Source organism: Hemiscyllium ocellatum, chromosome 10 (assembly GCF_020745735.1).
Source record: "Hemiscyllium ocellatum isolate sHemOce1 chromosome 10, sHemOce1.pat.X.cur, whole genome shotgun sequence".
Classification (NCBI taxonomy): Eukaryota; Metazoa; Chordata; class Chondrichthyes; order Orectolobiformes; family Hemiscylliidae; genus Hemiscyllium; species Hemiscyllium ocellatum.
This window is the reverse complement of record NC_083410.1, coordinates 94,465,189-94,491,199: the sequence shown is the minus strand read 5'-3', so window position 1 is coordinate 94,491,199 and position 26,011 is coordinate 94,465,189. Positions and strand designations below refer to the sequence as shown.

General features: G+C 41.3%; 1 protein-coding gene across 5 annotated transcripts in view; it reads right to left on the bottom strand.

Moving 5' to 3' along the window:
• Positions 1-26,011, bottom strand: part of sash1a (SAM and SH3 domain containing 1a) — a 133,371-nt gene that overhangs the window by 56,333 nt on the left and 51,027 nt on the right. For 2 of the 5 annotated variants that reach the window (XM_060831744.1, XM_060831745.1), the window contains exon 3: positions 519-647. In XM_060831744.1, the coding sequence (XP_060687727.1) occupies positions 519-647 (129 nt within the window). Of the gene's footprint in view, positions 1-518; positions 648-16,729; positions 17,469-19,262; positions 19,471-26,011 lie in introns of those variants that run through there. The other 3 variants (XM_060831747.1, XM_060831746.1, XM_060831748.1) reach the window with 3 other exon arrangements.

Below are 26,011 nucleotides of genomic sequence, written 5' to 3'. Positions count from 1 at the left end.
CTGTCCTACATAACACCTGAAATACAATTGATTGGTTGTGGACTATTTAAAGACACCCCTACTAAGGATTCAAAAAAGGCTCTATCAATTGTTTTAGAATATCATTTCTGTTATTCATCTCTGGATCCACTATGCAGTATAAATAAGACCTATTCAGAATTAAACTGGCTGTTGTGGGGAATTGGTGCAGGAAGGATGAGTCCAAATCAAATGGATAAAATCTAACTAATAGTTAATTCCAAGACTCTCAAACATAACTGAATTTGCTGTATTGCAATGTTCTCCTGGTTTAGGCCCTAAACTAACAAAAAATCTCATTTCTTGCTGAATGCAGGACCTTGCTGTTCATAAATTGGCTGCAACATTTTCTACATGACAACAATTAAACTGCTTCGTGACTGAAACAGTCTAACATAATCTGAAGTCATTAAGTACACTCTACACATGGGAATCTTTTCTTATTTGACTGACTAGAAACACATAGGACTCCTAGGAGGAGGACAGAAATTTTATTTTACCAGATCAAGATTCTCCAAGATTCTCTGTGTGCACAGCTCTTCCATCTGCTCTGGCACCTCACTGAGGCAGGTGTTGTAGTATTCAGTGCACTGCTGAGCCAGGTCATCAATGTTTCCCAGTGATCCATCCTTTGGGAGGAAAGAAAGGAAACAGCACCATGTGAAATTTCAGTCTAACAACAGGAGAGATGGAACTGAATATCTCCCTATACATTCCAGTTGTGAGCGTCCAGTCTCTGCTTGAAAACAGAGTGTACGCTTAGTCACTGAATCTGAGGAATGCGGGTTCAACCAGCTCCAGAGGTTTGAGCCCATAATCCACAGCGACACTCCAACACCGTACTGAGGGACTGCTGCATTATTAGTGTTCTTGACTACCTCAGCAAGTCACTTAAATTGTTTTTTTTTCACATAATCGGGATCATAGAAAGAGAAACATAAAAAAGGTGCCTGACGTCTTCTCCACCAGTTGATAAAAATGTGGCATGTCATCTTCCTCAACTCCAATTTTCTACCCTGTCTCTGTATCTCTTGATTTCCTCAGGTGTCCAAAATTCATCAACTTCAGTTGAATAGACTCGTCAATTGAACATCCATGACACTCTGGACTAGTAAATTCCCAAAATGCGTCATAAATAGCCAACTACTTATTTTAAATCTTGGACCCAGTTCCAAATTCTTCAGCCAGGGGAAACAGCCTTCAAACATTAATACTGACAAGTCCAATGTTTTTCATATATTTTAATGAAATCAGCTTTCATTTTTCTAAATGCCAGAGTATATAGAATATATTGATTGTTTCTCATAACTCACTCTTCTCATCTGAGAAATTAGTCCAGTGAATCTGAACTGCAGCCACTTGAAAGAAGGGTAAGGAGACTAAGACTGAATACAGTACTCCTGGTGCAATCTCACCAAAGACCATTATAGTTACAGCAAAACTCATACTTGTACTGTAATCTGCTTGCAATAAGTCATTCACTTTCCAAATCTCTTGCTGTAATTAAATCTTAACTTTCTTTGATTCTTGTAGCGGGCACCAAAAGGTTTTGGAATTCCAAGATTCTTTCTTGATCATTCATGGGATTTCGCCCATCTCGGGCAACACCAGCGAATCCCAAATTGGCCTGGAGATGATGGTGGTGAGCCTCCTGCATGAACCATTATAGTTCTGTTAGGTGGGGAGTTTGAAAGCTTTGACCCAGCAATAAGGAAGGAAAGATAATGTAATTCCAATTCAGGACATTATTTGACAAGGACGAGAGTGATAATGCCCTGTGCTCATAATGCCCCATACCTAGATGGTACAGGTTGTGGTTTGGTGTCCAAGTAGTCTTGGTGAGTTGCTTTAATACACTTGTAGGTGATGCAGAATGCGGCCATGCCATGGCAGTGGTGGAGTGAGTGAATATTTTAAAGAGTTGTATATAGCGTTAATTAAATGAGCTCTATAGAAGCTGCTTCATCGTGGGCGAAGTTAAACTTCCTGAGCATTACTGGAAATGCATATCACAATCTTGACTTGCATCTGGTTGATGGTGAACAGGCTCAAGAAAGCTAGGTGTTGGTAGACTGCTGCAGAATACCAAGCCTGACTAGATCTTGCAGCCATACTATTTATTTATTTAAGTTTCTCGCCAATGGTGTTAGTAAGCATATTAAGGATTATTAGGATAATGATTACTGCTCTAAAAATACCACAGTCATGAACTATTCATTCAGAGACATGAATGCATATCCCATATGGTAGCTGGGAACTTAAATCTAAATAAATAAAACCTGAATAAAAGGACAGGATTGATGAGCGGACCATGAAACCACAAGATTGTTGTAAAAATCCACATGACGTGAGTGAAGAAATCTGCCTCCATTATGTTTGTATAGACCCAAAGCAATGTTACTTGAAATTTAATTGCCCTCTGACATGGATTAACTAGCCGCAGTTGTATTCAAAGCATTGGATTCCTTCAATGTTTCCAAGAGCAATTAATGGGGGCCATTGTCAATGATGCCCACACTCTTCAAATAAATTGAAAACATTGAATTTGGGGGATTTGAAATTGGCAATATAATTGAGCGCCAGTAAGAGATGGTTAGATTCAATTTTGTTGGAGATGATCAATGCCTGGCACTTGTGTGCCACAAATGCTACATGCCATTCATCCATCCAAGCCAGGTTGCTTGATATTTTCTAACCAACCTGATCAGAGATGTTATGACACACATCTTGAGCTGGTGGAGCTTGAACCAGGGCTTCCTGGCTCAGAGGTACAGAGACGACCACTGCGCCACGAGAGACTGAAAGCTAAACTATCATCTGGATCTTGTTGCATGGGCAATTCCATCATCTGAGCATTTGCAAATTAAAGTAAATATTATGGAGTCAAAGAACACCTTCATTTCTGACTTTAAAGTGGTCAGAAGCAATTGAAGAAGCACAAGATACCCGGCAAGGACTGTGGAAAACTCTACATAGGACAAACAGGAAGAAAACTGACCATACGAGTGCACAAACATCAACTCACCACTGCCAGATGCAAGCAGCGCTCTCTCACTTCCAATGTCACATACAACGAAGAACACAAATTCAACTGGGATGATGTAACCATCGTAGCACAGGCAAAACAGAGACATGTGAGAGAATTCCTTGAAGCCTGGCATGCCAACCGGAACTCAATCAATGGACACATTGAACTGGACCCCCTATTCAAACTACTCAGATACAGAACTGGAAGTACCAAAAAAACAGAGACACAAATGATAGGCAGAATAGACTAACAACACTTTTTCAAAGACGCACTGACGATGGCACCTAGCGAGGCGAAGATACATCTGCAGAAAACCACACCAGCTCAGCAAACAAACCTACGACCTCACCCACAACCCGAGCTACAAATCTTTTCAAAAACTCTCAGCTCTTTGGTGTCACATTTAGTTAATGATGCTTTGATGTCAAGGGCGGTCATCTCACCTCGGTCCTTGGCATTCAGATGCTATGGCCATATTTGTACCAAAGTTGTAATGAGATCTAAAATCTGGTCTTCCTAGTGAGACTTAAAACCTAAAACTCTTCCAGTAGCTGGTGCAGGGGTCAGGTTTCTGAGCCTGGAACTCATTTACTCCGTGCGCCTTTCTTCTTTTCTCCTCTCCACTCTTTCTTTTTCTTTTACCTCATTTTACGTACCTCTTGGTGAGGAGCTTGGTCACGGTGACACCATCGGTAAGTGGGCCAGCAGCACGGACTTGCGGTAGTGACACTAGCGGCACATTTAGGTTCCTGGCGCCCTCTGTATTGTCAAGAAGTCCAAATGCCAACTCACGGCTGCTGCGGTGGAGGTGAGTTTGGGTTCTCGATGGCATCTGTGTCCTGTACAGATTCAAGGAGGCGGCGGCAGAGGCAGAGATGGGTTTGGGCCCAGGAGGAGACCTGGCAGCAAAGGCAGTGGCTATGTTCGTGAGAGGGTTCCAAAGCAGACTCATGGTAGTGGAGGAGTTGAGTTTGGTGTGTTACTTGGCAGCATCAAAAGTGTCTGGCGAGGTCGAGTAAGGACTTATAGCGGCAAGGTCAGATGGCACTGAAGAGTGCCAACTTTCACGGCAGTGGTGTGGTGAAGGGACTCGTGCCTGGACATCAGCCCCATGACAGAGCACTTAAGAAGGACTTTGTCTTTATTTCTGTACTTTTCTGCCTATACACTCTATGTTTTAATTTATTTTTCTGTGTTTTAAGCTAGTACCGGAGAGTGGTGACACTATATAACACTTTTCATTCTATGTTTATAACAAGATACATGTGACAATAAATAAACCAAATCAACTGACCATCAGTGAGCAGATTATTAGAGAAGTGCTGCTTGCTTATAACCTTGCTTTGCTGAGGACGGGAATTAAACTTGGGGCAGTACAGCCCAGCTAGATAAGTTTTGCTTTTTTGTGAACAGGACATTACTTGGCAAAATGGAAAATGCCAAGGTAATGCCAATGTTGTAGCTGTACTTATTTTGCCATTTGCCAGCTATACCTTAATGCATAGAATGGGTTCTTTCTTGATTATATGTTTTATTGAGATAGGTCTCTTGATTAAACTTAAAATATAAGCCATAAGTATTAACTTAACCTGGAGCAGTGTTTTGTAGAGGAATAAGACAGTGCTATTTTCTGAGTCTGTAGATTGAAAGCAGCAAAATGGCCTTTAGTAGAGAGATATGCACTTCTTGTCGGATGTACGAGTTCAGGGAGAGTTTATGGATTACTGAGGATTATATCTGCAATAAATGCCTTTGGTTGCGAATCCTATCAGATCGAATGGATCGGTTGGGGAGACAGTTAAGAGGCAATGACGAACTTACAAGAGCAAGGGGATGTTATGGATGGCAGTTATAGAAAGGGGGAAAAGTCACAGATGTAGTCACATAGATGGATTAACTCCAAGAAAGGTAAGAGAGGTAGGCAGGTAGTGCAGGAGTTTTCTGTGGCTATCCCCATTTCAAACAAGTATGCTGTTTTGGAAGATGTATGGAAGGATGGATAGAACATAGAACATAGAACATAGAAAGATACAGCGCAGTACAGGCCCTTCGGCCCTCGATGTTGCGCCGACTGAATCCTACCTAACCTACACTAGCCCAATAACTTCCAAATGCCTATCCAATGCCCGCTTAAATGACCATAAAGAAGGAGAGTTCACCACTGCTACTGGCAGGGCATTCCATGAACTCACAACCCGCTGTGTAAAGAATCTACCCCTAACATCTGTCCTATACCTACCACCCCTTAATTTAAAGCTGTGTCCCCTAGTAACACCTGACTCCATTAGCGGGAAAAGGTTCTCAGTGTCGACCCTATCTAAACCCCTAATCATCTTATACACCTCTATCAAATCTCCCCTAAACCTTCTCTTCTCCAATGACTAGTAATATCTGGATTACACTCAGTGCTATGAGCTAGTGAGGGCAGGAATAGGAGGATAGAACAGATGAATGCATGGCTGAGGAACTGATATATGGGAGAAGGATTCACATTTTTGGATCATTGGAAGCTCTTTTGGGATAGAAGTGACCTGTACAGAAGGGTGGATTGCACCTAAATTGGAAGGGACTAATATACTGGCAGATTTGCTAGAGCTGCTTGGGAGGATTTAAACTGGGGGGAAAGAGTGGGAGGTGGGACCCAGGACGATAATGATAAAAGGGATCAATTTGAGACTGGTACACTTGAGAACAAAGGTGGGGCAAACAGTCAGGGCAGGCAGGGACAAAACAGAGAACAAGGTAGGGCGGCTAAATTAAAATGGTTAAAGTTGGCTATGATGGGGAATGTCAGGACCCTCTGAAAGCCCCTGTGGGGTCACAAAAGCTCTTGCTCTTCTCTTTGTTGCAGTCATATGACTACAAGTTATATACAGAGGGTGTCCACTTACACATCAGAATCGATGGACAGCTTTTTAGCTACATCCACTTGAGATCAAGAATAAAGTGCGCCAAGCCGTCAATACATTTGCTCTGTGCCAATGGTGCCTCAGTAATATTCCATACTGAGAAATACCTGTAGTGACACAGACTCTCCCGTCTGTTGAGAGTTTGATTTAACCATTAGAATCAGAAACACAAACATCATAGTCCAGATCAGAGTCATAATGCCATCGGTTAGGAGAGTCAAGGACCTAGTAGTACTATTGCCGGACTGCCAATCCAGAACCCAGGTAATGCCCTGGACCCCCAGGTTCGAATCCCACCATGGCAGATGGAGGAATTTGAATTTAAAAATATCTGGATTTAAAGAATCTAATGAGTACTATAAACCCATTGCCAATTGTCAGAAAAAAACCACCTGGTTCACTAGTGTGCTTTAGGGAAGGAAACTGCCATCTTTAGCATGTGACTCCAGACCCACAGCAATGAGGCTGACTCTTAAGGCCCTCTGGACAATTAGGGATGGGCAATAAATACTGGCCTAGCCACTGACACCCTTATCCAGTGAATGAATAAAAACAAAATTGGTACTGACATTTGTGACAATGGATCTAAGTTTCACAAACACAATAACTGTATACCCAAAGGCCCTGTGTTTGGATAGCCAGCCACTAGGTCATGACCTATTGGATATCCACACCTCTGTTAGAAGAGCAGCTGCAAGAGAGCTTCTGACAGTGGCAGACGGGGACCCGGACAACTGAAAAACAGCTGCCAAAAGGGTGTGACTGCTGGGAGGCTGACCAGTGTTTGTTGCGTGTATGTATGTTGGTAGTGGGGGAGGCGCACTGGACGAAATAAAATGGAATGGAAATCTTAACTGGCCAAGAACAGGGCCCAGAGAAAACAGAAGCTAGCAAGTCTCACACCTCTTCAATCCATGGTCTACATCAGCAGTGAGCGCAGCGAGCTCTGCCCTGCCAGAATACAGTTTCTGAAGGACACCTGGTGACATTTAACACAGTTTATCACAAAGGTGCAAATCAGCATCTCACAGCACAGAAGACTGCCAAAGATTACCTGCATGTTAACTTTTATGATTTATGTGCAAGGTCACACAAATTCCATTAAATCTCGACATTTACCGTGCACTCATCCTTAAAAACAAATTATTGTTTCCTCATCATCCCAAAGTGGATGATTTCATACATTCCCTTATTATATTCCAACTGTTACCTTTTTGTTCAATTATTTACTCTGTATGTATTACTCTCTTTGATAGTCTAAATGTTCTCCTTATGGCTTGCTTTCCTTGCCTAGTTTTCATCCCTAAACTTCAACACATTGCTCTAGGTTCACTCATCTGAGCAACTGATACAGATTACAAGTATATAACCATCTGAGATCCAAACATTATCCTGGCAGGTCATAAACCGGTACCCCAAAAATGGCGTCTTCCTTCTCTGAATCACAATAGTTGCCATCATATCCAGAGATGCCCACATCCTGAAAACATCATTTTCAATGATGTTTCAAGTTGTTTCCACCAATACAAATTAAAGAAGAACCACTTGCTCCCCCACAAGACGACATAGAGAAACTAATACTCATTATTTAAAGCAGTGTGTAAACACAATGTGTTTTACAATTCTAAAGTTATATTTTTTGTAAATTTGTAAACCAAGCAAATTTGTTCACAATAATTCTTCAGAATGGTGGAAGTATTGCATTTTAAAAGTATTCAATCAAGCATTATCACCCAGCAGCAGCCCCTCAAATGTATGCCCTTTGCCCCTCGCCCCTCGATGAACACATTAACAGTCTTCCAGACACAGCTGCGCAATCAGCTCAACAAATCATCTCTAAACAATTTCACTAGTGAATAGCAGGAAATAAACCAAAATAATCAAATCACAGGAAAGAAACCAGAACAATGAAACAATCCCAACTGCGGAGCTGAAAACATCTCGGCTACAGTGCCGAAAGGTTATGCTTCAGAAAAATGCATGCCTCTTGTCTTAAGCCGTCCAGAGTAGCAATAGCAGTGACATCTACCCTGCAAAGCCAAAATTGCCCACGTGTCCCATCCACAAAGGTCAGATCAAATCCAATCACACATCTACCCACAACCGAGACTATTTCGTCAGCAAAGCAATGGAAAGTGCTACTAACAGTTCATTAAAGTTGCACTCACCAATATCTCTGCCAGGATCAATTTCTCCAGACTCATTCAAGACTGGATCCAAAACATGGAGAGAAGAACTGAATTCCAGAAATAAGTCAGGCAGCATTTGATTATGAAGCCCGAGAACAACCTGGAATCAGGATTGCAAATGTTCAACTGGCTGGATTTAAAATGAACAATAAGCAAGATGACTCATGATTCCAGCACATCATCTCAAGACAGGAGTTCCTGAAGGCAGTGTATCACATCCAATCCTTTATAGGTGCTTCATCAATGACCTTTCCCTCCACAGTGAGGTCAGAAGTGCCAAGTTTGCTGATGATTGCAGAGTGTTCAATGTCATTTGCAAATTGTCAAATAATGAAGCAATCTGTGCCTACACGCAGTAAGACTTGGACAACCTGCAGGACTTGACTGATAAAGTGGCAAGTGTGTTGGATATGACTACCTCCAACAAGGAAAACAAAAACAAATAGCACGGATGCCGCAAATCTGAAGTAAAATAGAAAATTCTGATTATATTAAGGAGGCTAAGCAGCATCTGTAGAGAAAAATAGTTAATCTGAAATATTAACTATTTCCCTTGTCACTAATATTGCCTAAGTATTTCCAGCATTTTCTGTGCCAACAATATACCTTTCTCCCTTTAAAATCCAATAGCACCACTAATAGCATTCCTCCAAAACAACATTCGGAGGGCTTCACCCCGATCAGAAAACAAATGGGACTAGCTATAGAAATACTGTGGCTATAAGAACAGCTCAAAGCCTGGTAATCTGGCAGCAAGGTCAGAGTATAGAGTACAAGAGTTGGAAGGTCATGTTGCGGCTGTACAGGGCATTGATTAGGCCACTTTTGGAATATAGCTTGCAATTCTTATCTCCTTCCTATCGAAAAGATGTTGTGAAACTTGAAAGGGTTCAGAAAAGATTTACAAGGATGTTGCCAGGGTTGGAGGATTTCCGCTATAGGGAGAGGCTGAATAGGCTGGGGCTGCTTTCTCTGGAGCATTGGAGGCTGATGGGTGACCTTATAGAGGTTTACAAAATTATGAGGGGCATGGATAGGGTAAACAGACAAGGTATTTTCCCAGGGGTGGGGGAGTCCAGAACTAGAAGGCATAGGTTTAGGGTGAGAGGGGAAAGATATAAAAGAGACCTAGGGGGCAACTTTTCCACACAGAGGGTGGTGCATGTTTGGAATGGGCTGCCAGAAGAAGTGGTAGAGGCTGGTACAACTGCATCATTTAAAAGGCATCTGAACAGGGTACATGAATAGGAAAGGTTTGGAGGGATATGGGCTCGGTGCTGGCCGGTGGGACTATATTGGGTTGGGATATCTGGTCGGCATGGATGAGTTGGACTACGACTCTATAAGTGACACAACTTTCAACTACCCAGAGCCTGTCCACCATCTACAAGGCACAAGTCTGCTATGTGATGAAGTGCTTATGCTCAAAACGTCGACTTTCCTGCTCCTCAGATGCTGCCTGACCAGCTGTGCTTTTCCAGTGCCACAACTTTTGACTCTGACCTCCAGCAACTCCCAATGTGATGGAATAGTCCGTACTTCCCTACTTGAGTCCATTTCCAATAACACTTGAGGAGTTCAACAATGTCAAGAGCAAAGACTGGTCATTTGACTGGTACTGCATCCATCACTGCTTTACAGATTCACTCCCTCAACCACTGGCACACATCTACAAGATACACTGCTGCAACTTACTAAGCTTTCTTCAGTACTACCTCCCCAATGTGTGTATGTTCTTTTTGCCACCTAGAAGGTGGAAGGCATGCGAGGACCACTATATTTAAGTTCCATTCCTAGATACACACTAACCGACATGGAAATGTATTGTCGGTCGTCCATTTTCCCTGGGTAAAATCCTCAAAATCCCTACCCATTTGTGGGTGCACCCACACCAGAAGAACTGCAGTGGTTTAAGATGGCTGCTTTCCACCCGATTCCCCAATCAATTAGGAATAGGCAATAAATGCTGACCTTGCCACTGGAAACTACATCTCATGCGTGATTACAAATACTGGGAGGTAAGCCAATAACTGACTAAAACAATGAAGGGTTCAACAGGCTTGACACAGAGGAAATGTTTAATCTGGTCAGGAAGAGAACTAAAGGACCGTAAATGTAAGATAGAAACTAAAGAAATGCAATTAGGAATTCAGAGCAACATTGTGATTCAACAAATGGCAAGAATGTGGAACTTGCTACCACATGGATTAATTGAAATGAATCATATAGATACTGATCCATCTTCTCTTTATGTTTATAATAAAGGAATAGAGGTTATATTGATTAGCTGAATGGGTAAGGAGGAAGGAGATCCATGTACAGTATAAATACCAGTGTGTACATGTTAATCTGAATAGTCTGTTTCTTCACTGTAAATCGTATGGTATGGGAAAAAATTTGACAAATGCATGCTATGCCCATTAACCCTTTACAGGACGTTCCAGAAACTCCACAATGGGTCTTTTGTTCTTTGGTACTGGTGGTTCTGGTTTTCAAGAACCACGGTCAATGGTGATAGTGAGGTTTATCAAGTGTATTTCTTCTGCATTGCAAGTCACTGCAGAATTATAGAGCAGAAAAAGTAATGGTGCAAGAAGTTTTAAAAATTTAAGCCTTCAGAAGAATATCAAATAATAGGACAGTGATGAGGAGAAATGATTACATTTTCAAAAATTTAACTTAATAGGCCTTGGTGGCAATTTCTGACAAAATTGCTGTGCATGTGGGAGTGGGGGTTAAAACAGTAATGGTATTCCAAAGAAGACTGCACTAAGTAAAACTGAAGTAAAACAGTGCACTAAGTAAAACTAAAAATAAAAGGAAATGCTGCAGCATCCAGAATACTGAAAATGAAATTTTGAAAATTTGCAGGAAACACTCAGTGGACCTGGCAGCTTCTGCAGACAGATACTATGTTAACAGGTCAATGATCTTTCATCAGAAATGGAACAGATGACGAAAGCCCAATAATCTAAAATGTTGACTTTGTATCTCTCTCCACAAATGTTGCCTGATCTGCTGAGTACTTCTAACATTTCCTGTTTCTGAAGTAAATGATTAGCTATGATCCAAGTAAATGAAAGAGCAGGCTCGGTAGGGCTGCATTTCACAGTCCTGCTTTGATATTCCTATATACTTTGTTACAATGGATCAAAATTTAAAATGTTTAATAATTTTTTAAAAAATTATTAAACATTAAGCCTGTCCATTAACATGCAGGTAAGAAATAAGCAGTCACCTCAGATCTCCTGTCCTCTCCCACCTCTCTATGATCTTGCCATAAAAAAGTCTGCAGGTGTAGACATGGCTTGCTTCTGATAGCACTTGTGGCATGATCTTGTGCAAAAATCTATTATGTGCAAGGCAACTGGCTCATAGCCATGTACTGGTGTACAGAAAGGTAGCTAAGCAGTGGGAGAATGGGAGCATTTTACTCTCAACTTCATTCAGAATCCATTAGATAGTTGGAAGTCCATCCACAGAAGACTGCAAGCTGATCAGCTTGAATGGCACATCATTAAGGGACTACAGTACACTGTATTGATTGATTGCTACCCAATATAGGATAGTTGTATAAAACCTATATACAGTTATTCATCAGTTGTATTAAAGTTTGTTGCTTGAAACCACTCAGATTTGAATCTTATCACAGAACTATGTATATGCGAAATCTGCACAAGAAGACTCTGCACATGAGAAATCTCCGAATCACATCGCTGTGTGAAAGTTATGTCTACTCCTTTCGCTATTACACGGTGTTTTGAGAGCCACATTATCTCATTTGTATGAGGAAAAGGGCTTTTGTATTTTTTGTAACAGCATAGATATCATCCAGCTTTGTTAAGTACAACTCAGATTCAAAGAATCGTCATTTTAAAGTAAGTTCCTCTTCTCCCACTCACTTGTGGGATAACTAAAGAATTTAGGACTTTTCAACATAAATTTTTAATGCCAGATTTGAAGGAAAACCAAAACGAATGGGCCAGAAACTCTACATTGGTTTGTTGTAAAAGCAAAACTTGGTTAAAAATATTTAACAAAGGACATAGAACTATTAAATTTGATGAAAATTAACTGGCATGCTGGGAAAGCTCGATAAAATTCATGCATACTATTGTCATTTTGGACTGTTGGAGACAAAGTTATTCAAGAGACTTACTGTACTTTTAAACAGATTAGTGCAAGTTAAAAGATAAGGCAGCTGTCTGGCTGGACCTTGGAAATCTAAGAGAAACTGTCAAAGACATGAGCAAGTGCTTTGCAGCAACAAAAAAGGATATAAAAACAACATTTTTACAAAGATCTCCAATGAACAGAACAAGAAGCAATTCAAAGAAGACGTCATCTAAAGATTAGCCAGTTATCCAGAAGAAATCTCAACTTTGCAATTCCAGATAAGACTGGAAGCACGTTTGCTTGTAAAACTATTGAGCCAATAAAACTAATTATTCAAGGAGGCATTCCACTCTTGGCTTTTTTTTATGCCTCATATCCTAAACAACAAAGAATTACAAATGCAACAATTTACCAAGACAATCTATATACAGAGTTCTTCTACATTTTCAGGAAGCCCATGTCTTAGACCTTTAATATTGAGGGACATCCAAAAGACTGGGTCTTTCCACACAGAAGGGAAGCCCATAGCCTGTACTTGTGATACTAATTTGCTGTGATATTGATACTGCATCATAGAACTTCTTAGGAATGTGTGAGGAATAGAAATGATATGTAAAATAATCAGGTTTTATAAAGCTCTGCTGGAAGTTTATGTTCATACATTGTGAACCACGTCTTGTGGGGCTCAGAACACTTGAGCACAATGTAAACTTAATTTCTAAGATAAAAACCAGCGAATTATCAAACAAGTAACTGGTGGCCAACTGTAACTGGATTTATTTTCCTGAAGTCAAAGACCTCAGAGATCTGACTAAACAGAATTTGATCTCTCCACATAAATGCAGAAGAGACCATGGCTGTCAATGCAAAAGAGTTGCACTTCACAAAGTGATACTCAATTCAAGTTTGTGTATAAAATGGAGTTTCACCAAAATACATTCAAAATAAGTCACAGACCATCAACAATCTGAATATAGCAGAAGTGATTATAAATAGTGTGCAGAAGTGATTATAAATAGTGTATCCGATATCAGAACATACTCAAACTGGCTGTTAGCAATCCTGCTTCAGAAAGTGGAATATATACTGGTATTTACCATTAATAAGCATACCCGAGACACCTGAAAAACCTAAAAACGGTGTGTTAGATAACTGTGCATGCTTGATTTATCTTCTGGCAAGAGTGTGCCAATTACTTGGACAAGACTTGAAATACATTAATATGTATAGCCTACTGAACAGGAGTGACACTGCAACTGAATACTGAACAGATATCAACTGGCTGTTCCGTGACAACACATCAAATACCTGAACATACCCAGATAACTCATTGGTAACAACATGCCAGAAAACTGCCCGCTCTAATTGACCATTAGTATTAATGTGTCAGATATGTGAATATGCAATTGACCATTGTTAACAGTTCATCAGACAAGTGAATACACTCAGACTATTCATAATTGAACATCAGGTAGGTAAACATGCATGGACTGTCAGCGCATCAGATACTACTCAATGATCATTGGTACCAGTGTATTAAATAACTTGACACACTCTGGACCTAACATGAGTAACAGATGGATACTAGGACATGCTTGAAGTATTACTAACTTAGCAATAATGAGTATCATTTACCTGAACGTACTGAAACTGACGATTTGCAGCAATGTGCCAAAAAAACTAACCACATGGGGACTGATCATTACTAACTATGTGTTCAGGTATTTGAAAGAATCAGATAGACTGGTGTGCAAGTGCATCAGATACCTGAATATGCTCAAAATAACTTTGTGTGTGCAAAGTACCTGAACTTTAAGCTGACTATTGAAAAAGTTCATCACATACCTAAATGCTCTTGAATTGCATTTGCAACAGAACTTTAAACCTTCAACTGACCCTAGATATTCTCAAACTGACTATTAGTTACAATAGATCAAATTTCTTCAACATTCAAAATGACCATGAACAACACTGTGAAAACTGAACACAAACAGATAGTTGCTACCAGTGTAAGAGAAGACCCGAGCTCAAAAAGATGGTGGTAAGTGTGTCAAATACCTGAACATTTTAAGTTTACCATTAAGTAAGACTGTCTCAGATATGTGAACTTGCTCAAACTATACATTAGTAAAAGCATGTTAGATATCTGGACAGTCCGAAGCAGAACAAAAGAGCATCAGATAGCTGAACATGCTCAACTGCTCAATAATGAAGTGAGTCAGATACCTGACACATGAGCTGACCATCACTAGCTAGATAATACAACTGTTATTAACAATGCATCTGAAGTCAGAAATCACACGACAGCAGATTGTAGTCCAACAGGTTTATTTTAAATCACAAGCTTTTGGAGCATAGACCCTTCATTATGTGATGTGAGAGAGAAGCACACAGAACAATAAGACTGCAGGTGACCAAAGGTTTTAGACAATGTGAGCAAAGTGTTAATAGCTAAATAATAACTGAAGGGATGACCTATAATACAATTAAATGAGGCTGAGTTAGAATTACAAAAAAATTGAAAATAAGATGGTGCTTGAGACAAACCGTTTAATATTATTTAACAATGTCATGTTATTACAGTCAAATAAAAAGCAAAAGAACAGCAGATGCTGTAAATCAGAAGCAAGGGAGGGGTTGCTGAGAGAGGGCTCAGCAGGTCTGTGAAGAAAAAAATCAGAGTTAACATTTCGGGTGCAGCCACCTTTCCTCTGGCTTTTCTTCACAGATGCTGCTAGAGCTGCTTGGCTTTTCCAGCAGCTTCTGTTTTTGTTCCATGTCATTCCAGCAATTTGGTTTGTCTTCAGCACCATATTTTTAATTTTTTTTGTAATTATCTCTTGGCCTCATTTAACTGGATTACAGGTCATCCCTATAGTTATTATTCAGCTGTTGACACTTTATTCACACCATCTAATACCCTTGATCATCTGAAGTGACTTATTATTCAACAATCCACTCTCACCATTTGTACGATCTTTTGATTTCTCTGTCCGCTTTTCTCTTACTTCACCTGACAAAGGAGCTATGGTCCATAGGCTTGTGATTTCAAATAAACCTGCTGGACTATAATCTGGTGTAATGTGATTTCTGACTTTGACCATCTTAGTCCAACATCGGCACCTCCACATCAAGGCAGCTGAAAACTTAGGAGATACCCAAACATGATTAAAATGTAATAAAATTCCATTAGAGATGAACATGCTTGGATCAGCCACAAGTAAAATTGCATCACCTAAGTGGACACACTGAAACTGACCTTGTGTAATATCTCATCAGAGAGCTCACACCCTCCAAGATGACCATAAGTAACAATAAATGAGATACCAACCTTTAGTAACAATACAGCAAATGACTGAAAAATGTCAAATTAACCATTGTTAAAGCATGTCAAATATTTGAACTTTCTCAAAATGATTCTCGATTACCACAATCGAAGGACATGAACTAATTGACCATTGTTACCACTGCATTACAGATAACAGGTGTACTGAATGACCATTATTAAAAGTGTGTCAAAAATCAGAACATCCCCCCAACTGACCAGACTAGTACTGGTATATCAGATGGCTCTCAACTAACAACTATTAAGTGTGTCAGTTAGCTGCACTCTTAAATTGACCATTAATTACAATAGATACCTGTACAGTCTCAAATTGACCCAGTACCAACTAACATCAGATAGATGACATGTTCAAACTGGCCACTACGAATGGTAAATCAGATACCTGAACACACATTCTAGTCAACACTAACAACATGTCACATACTTAAAACAATGCTTTTACGAATGAATAGTTTGAGTAAAGTCACATATGAGATTCTCTAACTTAATGGTAACAGGTATATCAGATACCTGAACACAGTCTTAAATTGGCCACTACCAAGGGTACACCAAGCTTATTCCCCAAAATGACAACTAGTAACTGTGCGTCAATATTTGAATACACTTGATTGAATTATTGCTAACAACGTGCCAGATATTTGAACATGCACGAATTCACCGCTGGACTGTTGGTCAGATGCCTGTGAACACTCGAACTGACCCAGGTGTTTCAGGCTCCCGAGCTGACAGGTGAGAAAATACCGGAATATCATTTCACTGACCAAAATATAAAAGTGCACCAGAACTTTGGGATAAACCGACTGACAGCCACGATTGTCCAGAAAGGTGGCAAAACCTCTGCCGCAAACCCCTCGTGAGTAACCGTGTCTAATACCTGAACATGCAACTTGAGTGGGCTTTCGCTCACACAGGAGATGGACCAGATCAAACAATACAGTGAAGCAATTAAATCCGAGGGAAAACCGAGTTGGAAAATGCTTTGAAGTAACTGGTCGGAGGCTCCCCTCAACAACATCTGCTCTTCCTGACCGATTTTCCTTTGGTTTGCTTATTCCCCAGAAGGAAACCGCCGAACTGAACCTTCCTGAATGACACCACCCACACTCCCCCTCCCCCAACTCACCAACATCCCCATCATATCCTTCCAGAGGGTGCAGAACGCTTCGGGCAGGTCGGCCGAGAGGGGCGGACACTCATGGGGAATATCGGGGTCTTCATCCATCGCACTGTTCCCTCAAAAGGTCCTCCGATCGAGCTTTTGCCCCTCTTGAGCCGGATCACACGAGTCACTGGTGAAGGTCCGAGGCTCCCAATCAGGCGACAAATGGCCCTCTCAGCAAGGGAAATGGGAAGGAGGGGAGAGAGTCGACTGGCCCCGCTCAGCAAGGGATCTTCCCAACCCCCTCAGGAGCTCAGTGGGCAATCCACTCCTCATAGCCCGGCCTCGGTCTTTCCCTCCCCCCAACTCACCTCCTCTTCCAACTCTCTGCCTCCCTGCCGAGCCAGGGAGGGGTTGGGGGGGAGACACAGACAGAGAGAGAGAGAGAGAGAGAGAGAATGAAGGACAGCTCGCCGCCTGTCACTTCTCCTGCAGGATTCCTCCACCACCCCCCACTTCCAACAACAACTCCACAAAGTTCCCTCAGCCAGATGCCTGGGAGAGTCCAACTCCAAGCGAAAACAAAACTTTTCTGCTCTTGGCCAAGGCGAGGAAGGGGCGTGAAAGGGGAGGGTTGGAACGGCCGGCGGTCCTGCGAGATGAACGAATTCGCTGCAGCAGAACGGGTCCTCCTCGAGAGACGGGGAAATGAAAGGCTTCCCGACTCCCGAGAGCGGTGCAGATCTTGAGATAGCCGCCTCTCCCCTCCCCTCCTGCTAAAGTGAGCTCTTCCTCCTTCACATGACTCTCTCCCACATTTCCCACCCGCCCCTCGGTATCAACACTTCGCTACAAAAGCTGCTCTGATGTCAGATGCTCCCGGAGAACAATCGCAGTGTGTGCACAAAGTGCTGCATCTGCTTGACTCAAGTATTCACACGGACACATTTAAATCAACAGCCGAACAAAGGGGAAAGTTGCAACTCTGAGCCAGACTGCACAGTCGAGGCTGTGAACTTTGGCCGCTGGGAAACTCACTCCCTTCGCTAAAATCTTTACCACTCTCTCCCACACCACCTCCCCCCCCACCAAGAAAAAAATTCTTGCATTACAGAACGATGAGAGAAAGAGAAACTGGAGGAATGGATAATGTGACCAGCAGTTTTCATTGATTCTCCTCTGTCAGCACAGCAGAGGGTCAGGATCGAAGTCAAATCAGCAGATTAGTCTTGGAATGATAGTGCTGATAAAGTGAGTTCCTTTAAAACGACGAAGTTGTGGTTTCCCGAGTATACAGTGAAAACGGATTTAACAACCGGAGCTTTTGTAGGCAGCTTCTTATAAAGTGTTTTTGCTTTCCTCCCAGTTTCTCACCGTTGTCTCAACGTCATTCAGGGAAACAGATATTCTGCCTTCCCCCTCCCCCCCCCCCCCCCCCCGCCATGACCAGATGCTTCGTTATTATAAAACAAAGAACCACAAGAATCGAAGATCTGAAACAAACAATAAATAGACGTTTCCGGAGAAACTCAGCCGGTCTGGCAGCATCTTTAACGAGAAAGCAGCGTTAACGTGTCAAGTCCACTGATCCCTATTTCAGAACTGACTGCAGCTATGAAAAGGCGAAATTGATACCGATAACTGGGAGGAAAAGTGGAGAGAGAGCGAGCCCAGACAGAGATAAAATAGAGATGGGCAAACGAAAGGGTTGTTGATATTAAAATATGGACGATCTGGAGATGCCGGTGTTGGACTGCGGTGTACAAAGTTAAAAATCATACAACACCAGGTTATAGACCAACAGGTGGAATACAGAAGCAGAGAAGCTAGATCGGGGATAATAAAGTTTCTACCTTAAGATTTGCAAACTGAAACTTGAGATTCAGAAAATATCCTACATTTTGGACTTTGGATATTTGTGAAACAATTACACTGTTGTTTTGACTGAACATTAATGTATTAAATATTAATAAATTAATTATATTACAATACATTCAGTGTAAAAATGTAAAACTGTAGTCAAGTCCTTTTGTACTGTGACTGAATTTAAAGGAACAAATACCAAACATCAGGCAGGAATTGGCACATTTCTATAATATGAAATAACATTTTTTTTTGTTTTTCTTAATATATTTGAAGTATCAAAAACCAATGTTTAAAAAATATCCACCCACAGAATGGCATATCATCAAACCCCAGCCTCATTGTTTCAATCTCCACCTGAATAAACAGGCAGAACCACTTCATTTCTGAATTGCCAGTTTTGGTCATCTGACCTCACATCTCTTCATGTGGCTCAGAATCACATTTTATATTGTGAAGTGTCCTGGAATATATTAACACACTGAAGGCCACAATTTGAATATAAATAGTTGTAATTGCTGAAAATACACCTGAAATTAGTAACTCATTAAAAACTGTAAATCAGGTTGTTAAACATAATATATGACCAAAACATGAACAATATAAAAAGTATACCCCTGGGGTTTTAGAACCTAAGTAGTGGGAGAAATGCAGTCAGTCACATTTGTTGGCTTATCACTTGGATTAAACTTACCATGTGATATCAAGAATGTCAAAACTCCAGCTCTTATAGAGTTACTCTTCCTTGATTGTCAGCATGTAGTCTGTGCACCTGCAGTCCCTCAAGCCTTAGTTAGAAATCTATCCCATTGAAACAATACTTAGTACCGAAGAGGTTTTAATTCCCAACAGTCGAAACAAGTCCAGGTGATTAACAATTCAGGATAATAGCAGCTCTCCTCATTTTCTCAATCTGTAGTCTTTCCTACCGGAAACCAATGCCTCTCTCTGCACACGTTTGGATAGCTTGCCCTTCCCTTTCCAGAACACCCTTCCTTTCCTGGCGACGATGTCATTTCCACCCTAGCTCCTCTCACCACCAGAATTAGCTGTTGCCATCAGCAACTTATGGTTGAAAATTGGCACCCTGACAACAACAAGTTCACCTCCCAACCCTGAGGCGTGGTAAGACTCCACACCTACTGCACAATAAACATTCTGTGCAAACAGGTACAAAGCTGCAAATCCAGCAAGCACTCACTCTCTGAACAATTAAAGTTAGGGAGTTGTAACAATTGCACAACTTGACTTTAAAGGTGCAAGACAACAGAATAATGCTAAATACAACTAAGGTGTCGTACAGTCTTCATTCCAAAACGGTTCTTGTAGTTCTCTGTCTCTCCTATATACACTTACATAGAATTTACAGCAAAGAAATAGGACATTCAGTCCAAGTGATCTTCCTCCCACCAACAATAATAACCAGCCACATTCAAATAGTGTCATTCCAAGTTGCTTCAAATTATCAGATAAAATTGGATTCTGCACCACATAAGGCGATAGTGGGAAGCTCTTTAGAAACCTTGGTCAATACTGTGACTTCAGAAGATTCTTACAGGAGGAAAGTGAGATAGAGAGAAGGGAAAGAATTTCAGAGACTAGGGACTTGGAAGCTAAAGGCACAGCTGCAATTAAGGTGACTAAAATTGAGGATGCTGCAGAGACCCTAATTAATAGCCCTTCCTTCTATTCTTTCCTCCTTTGTCCTTGGGTTCCCTGAATTACAAAGGGCCTTAATCATTCCTTGTGGTAGCAAGATCCATATTCTAAGTAGTCTGTGAAGAAGCTTTCCTTGTAAGAAATGTCTACTAGTAAAATGTTTTTTTTTAAATGTCGTACGAAAATGTTTGTGCACCCAATCTGTCTGCTACACTTTGCTGTCTGTGTAACACAGATCTTCGAGTAAAAAATGAGGTCTGCAGATGCTGGAGATCACAGCTGCAAATGTGTTGCTGGTCAAAGCACAGCAGGCCAGGCAGCATCTCAGGAATAGAGAATTCGACATTTTGAGCATAAGCCCTTCATTCCTGATGAAGGGCTTATGCTCGAAACGTCGAATTCTCTATTCCTGAGATGCTGCCTGGCCTGCTGTGCTTTGACCAGCAACACATTTGCAGCTGTGTAACACAGATCAACAACATTAATACCTAGGTTCTGGGATAATGGGACACAAGACATCACAGCAGCAAAACAGAGGATTAAAAGAAAACAGTTCTCAACCTTCCACCTAGTCCCAATGCTCTTTCAAAATATTTTGTGTATTCAGTGTGTTATATAATTTCATCAGCTGCTGTAAATCAATTAAGCTGTTATTCACTGGTGACACTCCTATCTCAGTCAGAAAGTTGCTCAAGTCATGCACCAAAAGACTTGACTGCATTGGATGGAATTTTCCAATTTTCAGTTAAAATATTTTGCCAAGTGAAATTCACAATACCTGGACTGCATGGCTTGGAGTGACCTTTCTCACGCAATCTTTCCTTGTTAATTCTGTTGCCAAACTCTAGGACATCTTTGTCAGGGAACCACCTGGTCAGAGAAATGGCGGTACTCACCAGTGCCGGGACCTGTGGTATTTGGGCCACTGGGTGTCACATTTAAAGCTAAGCCGCACACCACTTCAGATGCTGCAAGCCAGTAACAGACCATTGCACTCTGCAGCTGGACAGCTCTTCACTGCTTCATGAGACAGGAGTTTTGGTGAACAGAGTGGAGAAGAGGAGGGCAGTCCTTTTTGCACTAGACTGCCTTGGGAGGCCAATCTGAACCCAAATTGTGGGCTTGGTTGTTGCTGCATCCCAGATGAAGAGGGATGACAAACAGTGCAGGAAGGTCAATGATCTTTTGTGCTCTAAACGGGTCTTCGCTCTGCTCCTTCACACTCACTTACCTCAGTCACTGTAGCCCTGTCACTGCACATGCCCCTGACTAAGGTTCATGGAATACCACTCTCATTATTGCTTTCAGTATGGTGTGTCAATGGCTCTCACGTAGTTCATCCTCTCAAACATGCTTCCCACTCACTCGCTGGGCCACCTCACTGCTTCTCCTGTTTGTGCATCACCACTAACTGCTCTTGCATCCACATCCATCATTCTCAATCCCTCCTTTTGTCTCACTGGATGAAAAACTGACCCACAATCCCCAGACTGATGTTTTCACTGCATGTGACCAGAGGACTGACCACCTGGGATGCAGCACCAACCTGGCCCACAATTTGGATCCAGACTGGCTTCCTGTGGCAGTCCAATGGAAAAAGAACTGCCCTCTACTTCTCTACCCTGTCCACCAAAACCCCTGTCTCATGAAGCATTGAGAGAGCTGTCCAGCTTCAGAATGCAAAGACCTGTTCCAATTGCAGACTGCAGGGACACCAATCCTTGAACTCTGAAAGGACCAAGCACCTTACTGATGGTGGCTAATCCCCTTGACAGTATATGGCAACGCTTCCTGATTGATCAATACAAGGTGGGTGGTGGGATGCTGGTCCCAGCTGACAGTTATTTGCTCTGAGGAAATTCTAACTTCCCAGCAATTCCCAGGGAGTCAGTTGCATGAGATTTCTGCATGCTTGTGATGTACAACTCCAATCTTTGCTGTTGCAATGACCACCTCTACCTTGAAGTTTTGGTCTCTGATTGATGGTCCATAAAGATGAACTGGAATTCTGAAAACCTTCAAGAGGTGTTGTCAACAAGGGTATCTGAAACAAGCATTCCTTTAGGAACCAAAACCCACCACCAATATTATAAAGATTCTAATATTGAGGAAGTAGTTGGTTTAGCTAATAGTTACAACTTAACCTGGAACATTCAAGTGGTAGTGAACCATTGCTCACAAATCCACAAAGGCACCAGGGAGACAAGTGAAATGATAACAAATAATTAACTATAGAGGCAGGATGATAGAAATAAAAAAAAACAATTGATGCTCCTCCAGCTAGTAGGGAACATAGGAATGATTTGAGGAAGTCAAGTTGTTTTATTACCATAAAGCAGGACATGTAATAGCAGAATGCTGGCTGCAAGTTAAAACCAGAGAGCGAGGTAAGTGTAATCTTTAGTAAGTGTGTTTAGTGTTTTTCCAGGAAATACTGTACCAGTACGCGAAACGGGTGACAAACCTACACCGTGTAATGGATTTTCAATTGGTGCAAATCAGAGTGTAAAACATTATGAGGGTTTTATCTTTGAGGGTGAAGTAACTCCATTTATTTGATAAAGGACAGTAAAAGATGACCTGTTTTAGGGAGATAGGTTGGGTTTGATGTCAGCAAAAAACATTCACTTCTCTCCAGAGAATTTGATAAATAAAATACCATTGATGCAGGGAACTGATAAGAATTGTTTAGCTGTTCCATTGGGTGGAGCAAACTTAAGCTGTGCTTCTTGAGTCAATGGATATGTTCTTAGAGGAGTAGTGTTGGCACAATCAATTAACAATGTTGATTTCCTATGATTTCCCCATTTCCTATGGGGAATAAGCGGTTGCCATCTTCTGAGATGGGGGCAAATCTACTGGAATAGATAATGTACTGAAAGAAACAGGAACCAAATATAATTTTGTTGTAGGAAGATTTATTTTCTTAACAAAAGATGTGTCCAGAGAGTTAAAGGTCCAAAATTTTAACATGAAAGATGCAGTAATATTCGAGAGAGACGAAATCAGATAGATGTCAAATGCAAACAAACCTACTGTCAGCTTTGAGTTTGCCTGCAGATTTTATGTCATGGGAATAAGAATAGAATACAGCAGCAGAATTCCAGGCGAATGAACAAATAAAGAAAGGCAATGTAGTAAACCGAGATAATTGGGGTCTGGCAAATGCTGCTATTTTGGAACTGCAAGCATATATTAAAGTATTGGAAAGAAACAGAAACTTCAGAAAATGAAGATGTTGCTCTTGGAAAGGATCGTAAAGCTATAAATTGACTTGCTTAAAAAAGTGGCAATTTTTTTTGACTAACCATGTGAGGACTATACCTTTTATTTTTCTGTACTTTGACTGTGGACTGAAATGGGAAAAAGGCTGTTTTAAAAGTCAAGGCTGTGGAAAGGATGACTGTATTTTAAAAAAAAACAAGTTGCCAGAGACCCACTGTAAGTGCTGTTTAGACTGCTTTGTTCAGCCAGTGGGGCTGGTTGAGGTTGGGTGAACTGTCTAATTTGTAGCCATGCTGGAGCTAGCAAGTGTGTACGAATGGAGGTTCAGCTGGCAACAAGAAGTTGATTGGTCTCTGAAGTGGTGGCCGGCTGTAAATGATAAAGGACTTCTATTGGTCAACACCTATGTGATTGGTTCCCGGAAGCTTAACAGCATCTAGAATCACAGAATACCTGCGGAAAGAGGCCATTTGGCCTGTTAAGTCCGCACAATGCTCTGGAGAGAATCCCACCCACATTCAACCCCCTACCCTACCCCCATAATTATCATGGCTAGCCCACCTAACTTGTAGTTACCTGGACAGTATGAGGCAATTTAGCATGGCTAATCCTCCTTAACCTGCATATTTCTGGACTGTAGAAAGAAACCAAAGCACCAGGCATAAATTCATGAAGACACAGGGAGAAAGTGTAAACTCCAAACAGTTACTCAAGGCTAGGATTGATGTGAGCCAGCAGTGGCAAACAGTGAGCCATCATGCTGCTCACATGGGTGTGAATGTTTGCTTAGAAGCCATCAGATCTCTGCAAGAGCAGGAGCTGTCTCTTTTCTCTGCAGTAAAAAAAAACACACTAAGCCTGGAGAAAGTCAGTTCATTTTTTCCCTCAGCAGTTGTTGGCTCTTAGACAGCAAGCCAAAGTCTTTACAAGTGTGAACCAGCCACCCTATACCTTCCACAAACAAGGAAAAAGAAACAGAGAAGGAGAATCAAGGAACAGTAGGTCCTGACAAGCCAAAAGAATCATCTCAGTGAGCCTTGTGGGCAGGAATCATTGAGTTGCTTTCCCAGTCTTACCCTCCACCCATAATTGTATGTGCATGTAGGGGAAGCTGTTCAGGGAGTTCAAGTCTTAATTAGTAGAGTTGTATGATGATGGTTCACAAGTGTTTATCTCTACCTAGAATCTATTTTGATGCTTCCAGTCAACATGGGCATAAAAGACAGATAAATTGGAGAATTCTTGCATGTTTTTATAACATTTTTAATTTTTATGACAATTCTCTGAAAAGTGAGATTTGATATCCAGCGCGGGCGGCACGGTGGCACAGTGGTTAGCACTGCTGCCTCACAGCGCCAGGGACCTGGGTTCAATTCCCACCTCGGGTGACTGTCTGTGTGGAGTTTGCACATTCTCCCCGTGTCCTCCGGATGCTCCGGTTTCCTCCCACAGTCCAAAGATGTGCGGGTCAGGTGAATTGGCCATACTAAATTGCCCGTAGTGTTAGGTAAGGGGTATATGTAGGGGTATGGGTGGGTTGCGCTTCGGCGGGTCGGTGTGGACTTGTTGGGCCGAAGGGCCTGTTTCCACACTGTAAGTAATCTAATCTAATCTAATCTAATCATCCTACCCCAGTGAGGTGCAACCAAGTTTGGGGACTCTTCTAAGATTGATTTTGTAACATAGCCAATGAGGATGTGTGTGTGGTATTAGCAAATGGCCTGGGTGAAGGAAAAAAGGGTTTTGTATTACATTTAAAACATGGCACTGGAAATGCAAATCATTTCCTGTTGGTGCCAAAGTTGTCCTTGACAAGTCTTAAGTGAATGTTCAAAGACCAACTTGATTGATCTGCCAGGTAAACTGGAGGTAGCATTGCCTGACAGAATTATGAAGGCAGAGATAATTGAGGCACCAGCCCGGAACTTGGGTTTAAAGGAAGTTCAAGAGAGACCAGATATTTTAGGTTGTGAAACATTAGAATCAGTAGATATTCAACGATAATTAAAGCAGCTTGAACGTGAGAAGAAAAAGAAAGAACGAGAAATGGCAGAGAAAAAAAAGAAAAGGAAATGGAATTAAGAACATAAGAAATGGAAACGAAAAGACAAAATATAAAAGAAAAAAACTCAAATTAATATTACGAAAAAAAGAAAGCAACAGAACATGAACATAGGTTTAAAATTAAGTGGGCAATACAGGAGGTATTTCAGGCCTTGATTGGGAGAATCTGAGTTGTAATTTGAAGTCCAATATGTAAATGTTTAAGTTTGCACAAGCCTTACCAAAATTTGAGGAAAAGACTCTGGAGTTATTCTTCATGTCATTTGAGAAAATATTGAGAAAAGTGAATTGGGCAAAAGAACATTGGAAATTGCTTAAGTGCGGCAAGTTGATAGGTAAAGTACAGAAAATTTATACTTCACTGTCACAGGTGATCTTTTGGGATTATGTTATAAAAAAGGTTGGGTACATTTGAGTTAGTGCCTGAGGCATACAGGTACAAGTTCCCAAATTTAAGTAAATAAATCAGGGCAAATCTATCCTGAATTCCATAGG